We start from the raw sequence: 17,009 nt of genomic DNA on the forward strand, positions 1-17,009 counted from the left end.
CAATAAAGAAAGGTCCTGAAAACACTATTAGTGACACATCTGCTGTGATGTAATTAGAGTCCTTCAGTTCAGGCAGCCTACAAAGGAGAAATACTAAAAGGTAGTGGAGGTGCAGTTACAACATTGGCAGGGGGCAGCAGCAAGTGTGGGAACGCTCAAGTGAGAATGGGCCAGGAGCCAAGGATGACTGAAACACAGGGTGTGCCCTCACTGGTGGGAGCCAGGGTCCTAGCAGAACTGGGTAGACAAGTCCATTAACAGCCCCAGGCAAGGCAAGGCAAGTTATGAACCAGGTCCAGCACCAATTCAAGGGTCTAGTCAGGAGCAACAGGCAAGGGAGCCAGAGACAGATACTACAACATAGCTCAGGCAAGGATTAAGCCCAGGTCTGAGCTTAAAGGGGCTCCTTGGCCCATTTGGCATGGGTGTGAATCACAAGAGATTGCTCAGGGCTATTAAGGCCTACTGGCTCCCTCAGGGCCCTTAGAAAAAAAATGTATTGCTTGTTTATCCTTGCCCTAAACATCTAATGGTATCTATCACAAGCAGGATAATAGTCTAGATGGCCCTTTCCAGCCCAGTTGCTCAATTCACATATATCAGAAGAAGCAAAATATAAAGTCACCTCTTATGTACAGCTACTCTTGAAATATACATCCTTGCCAAACTAGTGAATTTGTATCCTGTCTCAGTCTAATTTGGCTGGCTTTCAAAAAGAACACAAATATTCTTCAGTAGCTAATACATTCTAATTTTTACCACCCAAGCCTGTGGAAGGGTGAGATACTAAAGAATGTTATTCAATTAAAGCAGTTTACGTTACAGCATTGATTAAAAGTGGAAAGTCCAGAATGAATGAAGTCTTCTCACACTTCTCTTACTGTTCCTATTGTATTTGATGTGACTAGCTGTTTTAAAGAGCTTCCTGACAAATATTTATGTTGTGATGGGGCATTTGTTATTATAGACATTCCTCTAGCAGAAGTTGGACTGAGGATTCTCCTGGTGGCCCATTTTCACCTACAGCTGTTTTACTGCAATAAACTCTACTTGAGGCAAGCCTCTAGGATGTTTTGATTAGTGCAGAATTTATATGTCACCTCGGTGAGCTGACTTCAGAGAAGCATACCTCAGAATTGCTGTTATGTTCTTTGACTTTTTTTTTTTTTTTTTTTTTTTTTTTACTTCAAAAACCAATTAAAACTGTTCTTCCTGGGATTATTTCAGTACTCTGGGTCTTTTGGGTGTTGGCATGTTATACCTTAAACCCAGAAGCAGTCCCAGAAAAGGCCTGAATAGAGCAATTTCCGATGCATCAATTCAGTTTATTTCCCAAGATTTTTGTTAAAGTTGGAGGCTTTTCTACCAACAGGGCAAATACAATGTTGAAAGTTTAGATGGGATTGATTTTTGACAGGACAGGAAACGCTGAAAGAACAAACTATGTTTATGTCTTACTAGAAGTTCATGAAACTTCTGATGTAAGTTCACAGCCAAATAGTACATGATCTATACGTATCATACACAAGATTTGAATACTGTAGATTACGTAGTGTACTGGTTTTAGAAATTTCAGTTAGCTGTATGGGTACACTAGTTCTGCCTGGTTAACTGTGATATAACTGAATATACCAAGTTCTTGTCTTTTTAACTATGCTCTTCATCCTCTATTACATCACTCTCAAGCATTTTTTTTCTGTTTGGTTGAACTGTTGAAGGACTGCATTTATTTGGGTTCATATATTCATGTGCGTCAGTTTTGATCCCTGTTTTGTGCTTGCTTAAAATGATTCAATAGATTACATTGAAATATTGTGCGATCTGTACCTAATATCTCAAAGTAATTTACTGAATGTTAGGTATAGATAGTAAAATATGTTGAACTCAAATTGAAATTTGGGAACGTTTTATTTGTTAATGTATATTTGCTTCTCCTAAATATCTTCTTGATCTTAAGGTCTTTTAGCAGCTTTGTAAAAAAGTAATTTAAAATATACATTTCAAAACAATAAAAATAATTCTGTCAGCTGATGGAGATTCAGATTCATGAAGGTTGTGTCTCTTTGAGATTAAGACTTCTGTAGAGTTATCAAAATGTCAAGAATTCAGAAGCATGCACGTTGAAATACTGACAATATTTTAGCAGATTATTTTATCTCTTTAAAAGTTTAACTCAACATTTAGATGTTGTACACACAATTTAGACTGACATCCACTATTCTTTAAGTTTTATATTACTGGGACATAGACATGGGTGTGATGTTTAAGAGTTTGAGCACTGTGATGAGGTAGACAAGCATTTGCATTTACAGACTCAGGAGGAATGTGTTCCAACATAAACTCCATTGAGTATCACAGATGAAAATCTTGAAATTACCTTTATAGAGCTTCTCTGGCTATAAATCTTACAGAAAGTCTGGCTGTCCTTTTGTCCATCTAAATGCCAGACTGAAAGAGAATGTGACCTCCGTGACCATTTATTTAGAAAATATTGTGTGGTTCACTGTAGAATTAGGTGTTGCAGAGATGTGTTGAAAATTCTTCCAACACTAACAAAAGATAACATAATTTTCTTCAAATTTTTGTCCCAGCAGGAGATAACTGGAACCACAGGGAATGTTTATTTGTATAATAGACCACATATTTCCTTGTTTAGGAACATTAATGAAATCATAATCTGACAGTAAGATTATTTTAAAGATCTCTTTTACTTTAGAATGATAAATAAGCTAGTTCTAAATTTGAAACTACTGTTAAGAAGAATTAATATGCCTTATTGCAGTGAGAATTTGTACTGCATTACTGCATATAAAATAAGGGAACTGGAAAGAAAGCTTTTTTCGCCATGAATAAGATGGAGTTGATCAGCTTGTGGATGTGCACTGCTGCAGTGGTTTTCCAATGAAGGAGGTACACGGGCAGGTCAGAACTTGTAAGTATCTATTAGCTTTATCCACAGTCCTTTGTGACTGAATGATTAGCTTTCTGATTACCTTGCTCAGAGGATAAATATTGATGTGCTCTGAGTATCTAAAAGCAAAAGTTTTCATCATACTGTAACTAAAAAGAATCAAAATACCCAGGGTGTTGGTCTATTTGGGACTTCTTTTTATCACTCTGATATATCCGTTAACCTTCTATCTGTAGCACATGACATCTGGCATATAAGATACATGTATGTTTTGATTTTAATATTCTTATCTAGAGAAGGAGAGTGTGTCCTTCTGTGCAGATGTTTTTCTTTGTGCTTATTGCCATACTGTTTGATACACAAGCCTTTTGACAGTAACAACAGGAGCAAGTCTGATATTAATAGAATACCTGGACCACCCTGAATTTCCTACATATCTAACAAGCAAGTTTGAAATACTGTTTCACCCTCTAATAAGGCTGGTGTTTAATTTCAGGGATGTTACAGGAAAAATAGTGGCAGCAGTTGAAATTAAATGTAGTATTACCACAGAGCCTTGACTAGGACTAATTAGAGGTAATATACCTCTATAGAAATTAAATACTTATTTGCAGGTTCTTGCAAGTTACTGTTTTTTACTATAAATGTAAACAATTTCTAATGTTTGCTGACCCATATTGATGGATTTGTATTTATTTGCATGATTAATTGGAGTTGATGTGGTTTACAAGAAAACTTTGGCTGAGGAAATATTTTCAAGTGTGCATTTACATTCAACCACCAAGCACAACCAAAATATACAGGTCAATTTTGCGTAATTGCAGTAAATATTTTTTCAGATTTCATTCATTTGGAATCTAGGCTACAACGGTAGAGAACATAATTTAAGAGCTGTTTGAGTATTTTGGGCTGGAAAATCTTCTTTTTGTTTGTACAGGAAGTATTTCTCAGTTATATGCAGTGACTGGTCAAAAGTAACAAAATTACAACACTGAACTGAATTAAAGTGACCGGGTCATTTAGGTCCTGTTGGAGGGGAGGTTATAGGTTTTTGTTGTTCTTGGTTTTCTTTTTATTTTTTGTCGTTCATAAAAGAGTTCTGATTTGCATTTACGGCGAGTTTCTAAAATAGTGCCAATTATTCACAATTAGAGCAAATATTTTTTCAGGTTTCGTTCTTTTGGAATTGAGGTTAGAACATTCAGTAAAAATATTCAATGGCAGTTCTTACTAAACTGGGTACATGTGTGTGGGAGGTAGCAAGACACTCACTAGAAACATCTGTTCAATGTTTCAGGCCATTTTTATTTTACATGAAAAAAAATGTCAAGCCCCTCAGTGGGAAGGCAGCTATAATACCGAGAAAAAGCATTTGACACTTCAAGTTTTGGCCTGCTAATTTTTCAGCTGTAAATAGCTACAATAATTACTTTCCTCTCTCAATAGACACTGTTTGTCCACTCTGCTAAATCTAGGTTTTGTGACTCTGGTGCCAGGGTGCACTAACATGGCAATGACTACATATGGCCATGGATGTGCACTAGGAGAGCCAAGTCTGACTTTTTGCCACATGTGAAGGAGCAGAGGTGGTGAGCTGGCCATGTGGGAGTGGAGGAGGATGCACTTGCCTGCTTGAACAGCCCTTGCTGCTCCAACATCTGCTTCGCACCTTTGTAAGGGAAGGGCAGCAGGCTGGAGGACAGAGATGGTCTGGGTCTGGATTCAGCCAGCATTTGATGTCACAGTGAATTAATAAGTGTAAGAGATTTTCAAAATGGAGTGAATTATATTAGTACTGAATTGGTTTGATTCATGGCTCCATAAAAAAAAATAGAGAAAATTATTTTGGGGGAACACACTACCTTAATAATCCATTTCCCCTGTTCGCACTTCTGTTCTTTATATTGTGCTATCTCCTGTTTTTTGTTGTATTGCCTTTCCATCTTCAGTATTTTTACCACATCAGAATGAAAGTCAACCTAAGTCAGCATACATAAATATGTCAAGGAATTTGGAAATACTGGGTTTGGTGCATCAAAGTTTATACCAGCATAATGAAACACTTAGTGTAATGATGGTAGCTTACAAAAGGAATGGTGAAAATTCTCTGTAGAAAATAATTTTTGCATTTTACTTCTTTCATATCAAAAAATGAAGAAGGTTTTATTTTAACAGTAGAAAAAAATAGTATGCAAAGTTGCTAAGAAGTCTAGCTAGCTGTTCCAAAAGGTTCATTCAATGACCACACTGGGCTATGTTCACAATAAAACTTGTCAAAGTGAAATATCATGACTTTTGTATTTGTTATTTCAACATCACATTGATAGGACTGTCATTCAGTTTTAATGGATATCCTTATACATAATTATTTGGTACTTTAAATTGGCATCAATATTGTTGTTGATCAAAGCTTAAGAACTCCTGCTACACAGCATAAAAATTATTTTAGAAACTTTCCAATCATACTGATCTTCTAGATCATGCTTACTTAAGTTATCATTTTCAAACTTACCTAATTTAGTCAACTGCAGTGAAATTCTGTCTTCTTTGATTTCAGTTTCAGCTTTTCCATTTCATCACACAGGATTAAGATTACACCTGTAGTCTGTAATTAGGCACCAAAGTTTGTGGTCTGTTTTTTTTAGACATGTCAAACACACACAGTTCTCATTGAAGTCAATGGATGCAGCATATGCTCAGCATTTCTGGCATCTGGATAGAATTTTGGATCCAATTCTGCAGATGTTCTGTAGAGATAAATTTCTGCATCTGCCCAGAATTAGCAGGAAGGACCTACATACACATGCTGACCTTTGCATATTTTAGCTGACAGTTCAAAACTCAACCAATGACCATGAAAGCTGCATTCGTTTTCCCTGAACTACCCTGCATGCTGTTTTTCAATTTCTCAATTTTTCTCTACCACTTCTGTCCTTCCGTTTTAAGCATTTTAACTTGCAATTTATGTCTTTGGCCTGTATTTAGCATATTGCCAAATGTGTTACTGCTACTACCAAAATCACTCCGGCATATTCTGTTTTAAAATTCATGTATGCAAATTTCATTGGAAATCTTGTAATAACATAGATCAATATATTGGCGTGATCAGCTTTAACTCTTTTTTTTTCCTGATGTAGACCATCTCTACATTATAAACAGCAGGTTTGCTTTATAGATATTAGAAACATCATGTCTAGACCTTAGTGTTGCTGTAGTAATTCTTGAAGGTCTTTAAGACATTTATCATGAGTTCTTATGATGTCGATGAGGGAAATCTCCTTATTTGTTAATGGAAATCTGACTGTGCTAGCTATACTGCCTTCTCCAGGTAGAGCCTGGACAGGAACAGCATAAATGCCATCTTGGATTATGCCAGTTAGGCTTATATGACCTTTGCTATTTTAGTAGCTCACACAGCTTAAAAAGGGCAGTAAATCTTAGTACATAAATAGTAGCGTCTGCTTTGCCTGTGACATATTGCAGGGGGAATGTTACCTTATGATCAGCAAAACTGCAGCTAGACAGTTGTTTTGAGAAGTTCATTAACAGGAACAAGCCGTCTTATTTATTTATCTATTTATTTATTTGTGTATTTGGTATCAGAGCAAGATTTAGAAATATGGTATCAAATGATAAAAAATGATCCAAGTGAACATGGAGCCACACGAAGCTTTATCTTTTCTTTAATACTGTACAGCAGCTGTCAGTTTTGTTTAGAATAATGCTTCTCTTCCAGTTTTTGTAACAAAGCTATATTACAGCAAAAATATGTTATTTTAAAGAATTTTGCAGATCTGCTTCACTTTAATCTGTCCTTTTAAAAAATACTGATTTTTCAATTAGATGTTTAAATATATTTGAAATTATAACAACAGAAGCCAGCCTGAAGTACAATAAAAAAATTAGTTTGCTTTCAATGCATTTTTGCTACACAAACTCACAAATTCAAATGCTAACAGTGTGAGCATATTTCTGGCACACACATAAGAAAATAAAATCACATAATGCATACCCAGATGCTTATTGGTAAGCTATGCTTTCGAATGCTCTGAACAAGGGCCGTGATTCCAAATAGCAGATAGATTCAGCTCCGGCAGCTGGAGTAGTTACTGCCCCAGCTCTCTGCCTTAAGTTACCATCTCTCTACTGCTCCTCGGTTGCCGTGGTCCCCAACTCACCAGGCTAACCCAGACTAACTCTCCAGCTAACACACCCAACTGCCAAGAGTACTTTCTGAGCAGAGAAGAGGGGCACCACACAGCTCTCCCAGCCTCTGGAGGGTAATAGGGCAGGCAACCAGGACACGGGGATAAAACTTCTAGCAGCCAAGGTAGAGCTATCTAGAATTGCAAATCAGAACCCCAAGGTAAACCTCAGTCAGCCTGAATATGCCTACCACTTACTAGTGCAAACCTATGCTCTATGGCTTGCAGTGGCTTGAAAGGAAAAGCGAACCTTTAAAAGTAAAGTGCAGCAAAAATGTCTATGTAGAAACTGCAGTGAGTTTTTAAGTCGATGAGTTCTGGATTAATAAAACATGCCAGTCAAGCCAGATTGTGACCCTCATCATGCAAGAAAAGTCTTTTGGAAATGTCACACTCATACTTTTTTAGCATTGGCTTCTTTCTGGCCATTTCTCGGTTTAGTGGCCTTTTTGGGGCCACTGACCAGTGGGTTGGTGTTCTTGGTTGATGGTTTTGGGGCCCCGCTCCGACCACTGCGCCCTGCATTTTGGTTCTTACTGCGGGTCATTCGCAGCTTTTGTTCTTGCAGTCTCTGTTCCCACCTCTGCAGAAGGGCAGAAAAAGAGGATGGGTTAGAGAAAGACATTGCCATAAATAATTGCATCTTAAAACTGTCCAGCACCATTGATACCAGTGCTGGTCTTAACATTTTTGTGCTCTATTCTGTAGAGCCATTGATCTCAGTATGTTATAGCTGGCTGTAGTGGGAACCTGACATATTCTTGGGTGGGGGAATTTCTACAATACCAGCTGATGAAAATGACAACTGCACATCTTGGCTGCATGCTGCATGTGAGCGTGCTTCTTGTGCCTTTCCAGAAATCCAGGGAAGTGGGCATCCTGCCATCAAAAAGACAGGATCTGCTCCCAGGGACTCATTTTGCAAAACCATTCTTTGTTGTCTTATTGAAGGTGCTACTTGAGTTTTCCTATGAAAAGTCTGCAATTGTGAATAATGTATCTGCAGCTTTACTCAGTAGCATCCCTGAGAAATTTTGGAAAGCAGTTAGATCAATGAGCCCACCAGACTACCAAACCCCAAAGTGCAGTGGCTAGAAAACAGGTTTTTGAAGAGAGGTTAAGTGGTTAGGTGGTCCAAAATATGGAGAGATCCACAACACTGTGGCAGAGATTGCAGTCTTTCACCTTTAGGAAGAGAAACACTTGTTTTAAGGAAAGTGAGGTAGATAGTAGAAGCTGGAGGGGGTCTCACCTTTCCCCTCTAATAATGAACTTTCTTATCTGAAACAAAGATAGGGGCTTTGCCCAGTGATCAGAGGAAGAGAAATGCTCTGCAGCTTTCCTGTTTAGTTTCTCTGCATTGACCTTGTTGCTACTCAGACTCTTGGCCTGGCTAGAGAAGAGACCAGCCATGCTGTGGTTATGTTAACAGATGTGTAGCAGTCTTATGTGGTCCACAGACCGCGAAAAACATTCACTTTAAGCTGTAACTCAAGATAAATGCTGGATGCAAGTCTTCAGAGACAAAAGATGCAAGTCTTTAGAACAGAAGATTGCAACACCTAGCTCCGTGGTGGCTATATTCATGTAGTCAGGGTCATTATACACATCTTTATAAAACAAAAACTATCAGCCAGCATTTATGTGTGTCCCACGCAGACATGTTTAGATAAGGATTTAATTTATGAAGCTGTTAGTATCAGAAGGAAAGATATATGCTTTGAGAAGTAGTTTGTTTTGCAGTCGTGCGTCTATTTTGACTGTCTGGAAATGAATGTCCAATCAGGTTTCAGGACACAATTAGAAATGAAAAAACAGTGTGAGGAGCCCACTAAAACACACTGTCTGCCAGCAACAGGCCATTAAGTTTACAGCTAACGGATTTCAGGAGTCCAAGTCATGTGTCAGTATTCTCCTAAATCCCATCTGGTATCACCTGCAATTGCAACATATTTATTTTTTAAAAAATTAAAGCACAATTTCTTTTTCACACATAGGTTTTACACAAGTAAAAGAGGAGAAAGGGGGGATGATAAAAGCATCATACAGTTTCCTGCAAGAAGTTGCTCTGCAATCTAAAAGCTCCTACTGAAGTAAACATGTAACCTTTTTCCTCCTAACATCTATCCATGGGCCATAATTAAAGTCTGTATACCTACATATCTTTAATGCTCTGAAACCTTTTCTGAATTACAGAAATAATTTTCTTCCATCTCTAAAAGTGTGAGGAACCCCTTCTTTCCATTATAAAGAGTTTACAAGCCGGGAGTGATAACAAGTGAGGGCATCTGCTGCCTCTGCCTCCCAGGTCACTGTACTATAGATTTTTCCCTCCATATTCCGTGAAAACAGTGAGAGGATGCTCAATACCTTCAGTGGGTCTTCAGTTGGAAATAGCTGGTGAGAAGTCTGTGTCTCAGGCCTGCAGTCTTTAATGCAGCAAAGCCCATTTATCAGGTGCAGTGGATTTTAACTACTCTTCTTACATAGCGTGTACTATATATTCATCTGCATATCACCTGGCAGTTACTTCACTTAGCAGTGATTATAAAGGAAAGTCCTAGCGTAATTATTGTAATGAGAGCTCACACAAAGATCATCCAACATACTACTTAGGGATAGTTTGCAAATAAAATAGAAATAAAATGTTAGAGACTCTAAAATAAAAGAGTAAATTTTTCTCATTTTCACTTACATTTATATGTAAGTATGCATAGAAAAATAGCCTGACTTTTGGAGGTATTAAAATGTTGAAGTGAAAGTAATAATACCCAGAAGTGTTCTACATATCTGAATGTCAAGCAAGATATTCAATGACAGAAAATGCACAAAGATGTTTAACTTTTTATGAAGAATATCAGCATTCTTTTCTTTGATTGTATTTACCTTAAATCTTTTGTTTAGTTGATCCTTCCATTTTTCAACTAGACATCCATCAAGAAGCATCAACCTGAAAATTAAGGAATAATACATGTAACATAGAGTTCTGGTTTTGATTCCCGAGATGTCATTCCAGATGAATTTGCACTGGTTGAGGTTGAAACAAACCATTGGATACTGGTACTGATATAGGAAGATGGTCAGAAACATATTTCAGACTTTCAAGAAACAACCAAAAAAAAAAAAACAAAAACATAAAAGCCATCACTTTCCTTCAGATTTTATGGCCAAAACTACAGCACATAAGTAGTACCGAGAAAACATTTAGAGCCCTCTGTCTTCACCTGCAACTATTCAGTGGTGGAAAATTGTCCTGTCTTGATTGCTGTTAGCAAAAAGTGATGAGTTGGGTAACATCTCGTGAAACTGTTTAAATGTCTTTCACATAGATTTCTGCTTATGTCCACTATATATGTTTGTGTTCGTGTGTGTGTGTGTGTATAGAAGAGCAGTTTAAATGAATGCATTTGACTTCTGAGTTGGAAAAAAGCTACGTTTATATGCACCACTTCATACAGCTCCTCTGACAAATGGTAACATTACATAACGACTTATAATTGTCTCCATTAATACCTACAAATACACTAGGATGGTATTATGTATTTGCTACTCATAGCTACTTAATGAGTGTTTTAAAGTGAATTTGGAACATGTATGAGTGTTGCTATTTGTCTAGCAATTAATTCTGGCCACCTCCTGTATAAAATACTGAGTCTAGATATTATGAAATGAAGGAAACCAAAGTGTAATTATTAAATAGTATATGCCTTAAAAAGCTTCTAAAGTAGTTTATTCTAAAGCACACCTTCTAAGTCCTAAGCTTGAAACAACTATTTTGTAGAAGAGGGCTGCTGCTGCAGTTTCTGCATCTTCTCTACTGCTAATTTTTGTTTGTTTGTTTTGAGACACTGGGCCTTAATATGCCATTGTACAGCATTTTGCTGGTGGGTGAGGTTAACACAGCGCAGCGGGGCCTGACTCCCCAGTGTCCATGAGCAATGATGTCACTCATGGCAGTTCAACAGGAGTACGAAATGCTCCCATGCATAGCCACTAGTCACTGTGCATCCACTTTGCCCGAACACGAAAGGGCCACAGTGAGCACAAGCCCTGGAGAACCAAGACCGACGTGATCCACATCACCTCTTTGTTTCAAGGAGAGGTTGGAGAATTAATGTACAGGATTGAAGGCATGGCCACAGCATGATGAATGAACTGTGACATGATGTACACCTGATGCAGCTCCTGCTCAGGTTGTTATCGAGTGAAATCCTATTCCTACTGATGGGAAAGGGGTGTTTTGCAGACTTTGGGAAGGCTGCAGCTTCCACCCATTTTGCCTCTGACATGTTTTTAAAAAGCTACTGTAACTCAAAACCTTCCGTTTGCATACCACTGAGTTCAACAGGAAACACATATAATAGCTTATGTTTCTTTTGCAAATCCATATAAAATTAAAAACCTCAGTGACCTTGAAAAACCATCACACAATATTTAGAGATCGGTGTGTTTTCTCCATAGTAGGGGAGAAGCTGATTGGGATCTTTCATTTCTGAAATCTCTTCCCCTAAGAACCTCCTGAGGGTCTGCTCTGGCAAAGCTCTGCAGCTCAGAGCTCCTCAATAGGTATCTTGGTCATACTTTTTCTGCCTGACCCAGGGCATCTCTCTCTAATGTAGCCAATGCAAGTAGAGGGCTCTAAATTAATCTCTGTGAAATACTTCCAGATCTGGAGAGCCAAGGTGCTATGTGATAATAAAATACTCATAATAATAAAATGTTCATGAGCCCATTAGCTCACAAAAAAAATGTTATGGTAATACAGTATGAGATGACAGCTGTTAGAAATACCTGTAAAAGACTTTTAAAATATCATGACTGAAAATATGGATATGGCCCATCAAGCTCTGCATGCAAAAGTTTTATGATACTTAGAGCTGCACATATTCCATTATCAGTCATATGCAAAAATAGCTTGCACATTTTACTAAAAACCTTACCTCCAACCCACAGCACGGAAACCCAGGTACCTATCACACCACAACCTGTCCTGTTGGGTTCTGTTGCTACTGGTACCCTTGGGGTGCTAACGGGGATGGGATGTCGCCTTCTGCCTCAAGAACCCAGAAAGAAAAGCATCTTGCGGTGCATCACTCCCTCTGCTCCAGACCAGCATGCTGGATTTCCTTCCATGCCTGGGGCTAGGCTGACTGCCAGAGGCAAGGTCTGGTAAAGTTAGTTTTGTTTTGTCTCTTAATCTTACAGCAGAACTGGCAAGCTGCACTGAGAGTATTTACTTTTCATCTGCCATCCGGGCAGCAGAGCTCCAGTGGCTGCAGCTTTGGCTAGTCCCAGTGTGGTTGTGGGATCAGAAACATCTCACTGATGGCATTGGTCCGAAGTATGGATATGCCAGCAGAGAAGGCCTGGCCCTGACTGCAGCTGCTCTGTGGGCTCCCTCAGCTCCTGTCCCCTCCCCTGGGGCTAGTAAAGCAGAACTCTGCTTTCCCTTGAGCCACCGCACGGTACTACCAGCACGGACCACCGGACCACCGTTGGGCTCATACCATATGAAGCCTCTCACGCCGGTGGCCGGCGGTCCTAAAACACCCTGCCAAACAGCTGGAGGTGCCTCAAGCAGCATGCCACCAGCACCAAACAATACCGGGGGTTGTGCTCCATCTGTGAGCCAGGTTTTGTAACGCTGCGCTGTGGACTAGAGCTGAGATTAACTACATGGAAAAAGTTAATCACAAAGGTAATTGAAACATGTAGGTGTAATATTAACTATAGGCTTGCCAAACAGGCTCATGACCAGAAAGGGAGCTGTGCTGTCCCTCCTTCCCTCCTGCCACAGCCAGCAATAATACCTTTCTGAACTGCACAGCGTGTGCTCACCTCGAGCGCCACTCATAGCACATGATGAGGACATCCTGCTTCGGCTGCAGAGGTGGGCACTGGCAGGAGGAATTGGTAAGAAGAGGCACTTGGGACAGAGGAATTGGCATCGAAGACTTCAGAATGTCTTTTACTTCAACCACAGTTGTTATCTCGTTGCAGTTCCCCTTTTCCACGCTTTTTACTTTAGCATGAATGACTGCAATTAGAAAAAAAGTGGCGTAAGAACAACAAACAGTCTCAGAAACTTAAACACAACCTAAAATTAAATAAAACATATTAAATTGAAAGCTCTTGTTTTGGCTGTGAAACCAGAACTACTTCTCCATGTGTGGGCACATACAGTGGCTTAGAATAACAGAGGCCTGATCCCAATTTGGTTTTCAGCAGGACTGTTGACAACTGTGAAATTAAACATGTGCTTAAATCCCTGCCAGATCAGGCCAAGCAATCTAGCCGGGAATCACACGCACAAACAGCTCCTTTGACTCAGCCATGAACAACCCCTCGCATAAATCAGAGCTGTTCTATATCCACGTGTTGCTACTGCCAATTAAGCGATGAATAATTTACCTCACAGACAGTTAACCTGAATCCAGCCTTTGCAATAGCAAAGTCATTTCAGTGCAGGTTGCATCCAGGAACTCAAGTCTTCTCTTGAATGTAAGAAAGAAAGGAGGGTTTGAAACACATACTAAAAAACGATGAGGCTTGGCTTTTCCGTGATGCACCCAGTTAACACTTTTTAAAATTCTTTTACACTCAGATATGTATCAGTAGTAAGATTCTCATATAAAATAAACTCTGAAGAGGGTTATTCTCATTCTGAACACACGAGCATTCACATTTTTATCTTTTATTGAAGAATCTGCATGTCCACAAGAAGAAACTCTGCAGATTGCTCTGCGGATGACACCTGACTGACTGCGTGACTCCCTGAGCACCCTGGGGGTATTGTCCACTGTCCTGAAGTGAGCACCAGGTCAGAGAAATGAAGCAAAAATTTTACATGAGGGACTTTGTCTATAGGAAATTTCAAAATAAGAAGTGTCCTATCATCAGTCACAAAATTCTGTGAAAGAAGAAAGAGAATTTCAGTTTTAGAGACTCACCATCCATTTTCAAGTCTGGTTAAAGCCAAATAGTATTTCAGCTCCTGCATAACATGCACTTTTGGTTTTGTTTTTTTAAATGTTTGCCCATAATATTTACAAGAAATTTAGGTGGAATTTTCTTTTCAGCAGTGAATGCCAGTGTTGGCCTTGCACTGTTAGCATAAAAGATATTTGATGCAGGGAGTGATTTATGAAAACATTTTAAAATTATACCTAAGGGTATAGCTATGGGCCAGTAATCAGCTCTGATGCTCTCAGTTTTGACAACTAAAAGAAGTTCTGACCAGACAGAAATACAATTTGGCTATATATATTACCTTAAAGGATTTCAGGAAACTTTGGTTTTTATTTGCAGCTTGTTCTCCCTTGTCTTGTTTCTCAATCCCTTTTCAATGCGAACATCTAATTATTTTAGTGGAGGCTGAATAAAAATCTACCAGTCAAAACCAAAATCTTGATTTTGCAAATTCAACAGAATGAAATCCTTCAATCTTTTCTAAATTTTGAATCCCAACACTTCACTGAAGTCACTGGAATCAGAATTTGTGTGGCTAACACCTGCATTTCATTTCTGAACAGTCATCTTATAGCACTTTTTACTCATGTATTTCAGACAGGTGGGGAAGTTCATTGTCCCACCTGAACACATCCCTATGACATACTGAAAAGGACTAAGGAATTACATAAAAAGAACATATCTCATAAATGTACCAAAATGCTATGACAAGAAAGTATATAATCTCCTTTCTAAGTTAAATGCTCAGTTTGCCTAGTCCCACCAAACTGACTAATAAAGAAGCAAATAACTACAAACTTACTTTCATTTGATATCAGACAAACAGGAATTGACTGGGTATAATATTCCTATTGCAAAAGAATTGAGTACTTCCCTTGAAGAAACAGCTTTTCTCTGAGAAAAAGCCCATAAAATGCAAAAGACCGTGATATTGCATGTTAAATTAATGGTTAATAGGGATTTTTCTATTGACATTGCAGATATCTAATCCAGTGTTTATTGGATGTTAGCTAGCATTCTTCCTGACTCCTACCATCAGAAAACCCAACAGTGGGGATGGGAAGGTAGGGAGGACAGGATGAATACTTACCTGTATCGCCAACATATCTTGCAACATAAAAAGCTATTGTCATGCAACATAAAAACTATTGGCCAACTCCTTGCCAGGCTGGTGCCAATTGTCCCTGAATTCGATTAATCTGTGACAGTTCCCCACCATCCCAAGCTCTGGTGGTGAGTGAAAGGATATACAAATTTGTAAATCACAAAGTTTTACCTTGCTTTGGTCTCATTCACATTTACAAGCTTTATTTAGGTGATAAATCTCTGTTTATTCCACCTGCTGGACAAAAACAGGAGCTGGCAACAGCACGTTGCCAGACTCATGTTAGATGTGGCTGCGCTCGCTAGAGTGACCATTACAGTAGCAAGCACGGTTTCTGCAGGACGACCTGTTGATCCCAGTGCACACTACTGATATTTCCCTCGGAAAAACACTACGTGCTTGGGTTCAGAAGGGGAAGCCCAGGCACCCTTGAGTTTTCCGATGGGACCTGGCAGAGGGGGCAAGCATGTAGCAGCCTGCAGAGGGGGCAAAAGGAAGAGGGGAAAACCCTCCCAGACTTACTGTAGCTGTAGTTCTTGGCCAGGTAGGTCGCCAGCGTGGGCTTTGTCTTTTTGCACCTGCATCGCTCTTCAGAGGAAGAGAAGGGGAAGCAGTTAAGGGGTGCAGGAGCGGGGCTGGCAGTGGGGAGGGGGACATGGGGAGGCCCCCTAGGCTCACCCTGGCCTCGGCTCCTGCACTCGGGCTGCGGGGGTCCGTCGGGCACCAGCATGCCCTGCGTGAAGTCCGTCCACTTCCCATCTGCAAACAGAGGGCAGCGGAGCCATGGCTCGGGGGGATGCTCGGGGGACATGCTCGGGGGGCACTGGCGGGGGAGGGGGTGGCTCACCCTCGGGCAGGTCGGTGACGATGGCCTCGGGGGAGATGCAGACGCCTCGGTCGTAGACGGGAAGGTCGTCGCAGGCCAGGCTGTCAGGCCAGCTGTGGTTGTAGCGGCGCATGATGGGCTCGCAGCCGTCGCGGGCGCGCTGGCAGACGGAGCGGCAGGGCTTGATGGGGTCGTAGAGGAACTCCAGCGTGCAGATGGGGGCGTACATGGCGCAGAGGAAGAAGGGGAGGACCGGGCTGCAGCCGGTGCCCACCAGCTCCTCGTACTGCTCGATGGCCAAGACGGCGTTCTCCTGGGTGCTGTGGTGGAGGTGGTTGGGCATGCGGGTGATGTTCCAGGGCATGGGGCGGCACATGGGGATGCGCACTGCCTCGCACGGCGCGCCCTGCGCCCGCGGGCTCACCCGCAGCCACAGGGACACCGCCACCAAGGCGCGCAGCATCCTCCCCCCCCTCCTCCTCTTCCTTTTCTTCTTCCTCCTCCTCCTCCTCCTCCTCCTCCTCCTCCTCCTCGGCCGCCGCCTCCCCGCGGGTCGCGGCGGCCGACGGGCGCGGAGCGGCGCTGACTGCCGTCACCCGACTGCGCTCGGCCATGGAAATCGCGGCACGGGCTTTATACCGGTGGCACGCGTGACGTGGGGCCCGGGGGAGGCCCGGGGGGGACCCGGGGGGGGGACCCGTGTGCGTGTGCGGGCACCATGACATCAGCGCCACCCGCCCGGAGCATCGGCGGCAGCACCGCGCTCCTCTGGGGCTCCTCGGGGGGGGGCAAAGCAAAGCAAAGGCATCTTTTCTTTTTGGGGGGGGGGGGGGCGTGGGCCGGACCCCGTCTCCTGGGGGGCTGAACCTGCCTTCTCCCGAAAGACATGGCGCAGAAACTTTTTATATATATATATATATATAATAATAATTATTTTTTTTCTTTGGACAGACGCGGTGCTAGCTGCCGTCTAGCGGGTTGTGGGGGTAGCCC

At 41.1% G+C, this 17,009-nt stretch overlaps 1 protein-coding gene across 2 annotated transcripts; it reads right to left on the reverse strand.

Moving 5' to 3' along the window:
• Positions 1–6,580: 6,580 nt before the first annotated feature.
• On the reverse strand, positions 6,581–16,637 carry SFRP4 (secreted frizzled related protein 4). 2 transcript variants are annotated; one of them, XM_035552448.2, is made up of 6 exons: positions 16,038–16,637; positions 15,869–15,949; positions 15,713–15,778; positions 12,955–13,153; positions 10,003–10,066; positions 6,581–7,699 (listed from the first exon to the last, which is right to left on the reverse strand). In XM_035552448.2, the coding sequence occupies exons 1-6, from the start codon at positions 16,477–16,479 to the stop codon at positions 7,511–7,513; spliced, it is 1,041 nt and encodes a 346-aa protein (XP_035408341.1). In that variant the 5' UTR covers positions 16,480–16,637; the 3' UTR covers positions 6,581–7,510. The 2 variants fall into 2 exon arrangements, with proteins under 2 accessions (XP_035408341.1, XP_050564642.1); XM_050708685.1 differs by lacking the exons at positions 15,713–15,778; positions 15,869–15,949 and having other exon boundaries at positions 16,038–16,510.
• Between the last annotated feature and the right edge of the window lie 372 nt (positions 16,638–17,009).

This window comes from Cygnus atratus, chromosome 2 (genome assembly GCF_013377495.2).
Source record: "Cygnus atratus isolate AKBS03 ecotype Queensland, Australia chromosome 2, CAtr_DNAZoo_HiC_assembly, whole genome shotgun sequence".
In the NCBI taxonomy this organism is placed as follows: Eukaryota; Metazoa; Chordata; class Aves; order Anseriformes; family Anatidae; genus Cygnus; species Cygnus atratus.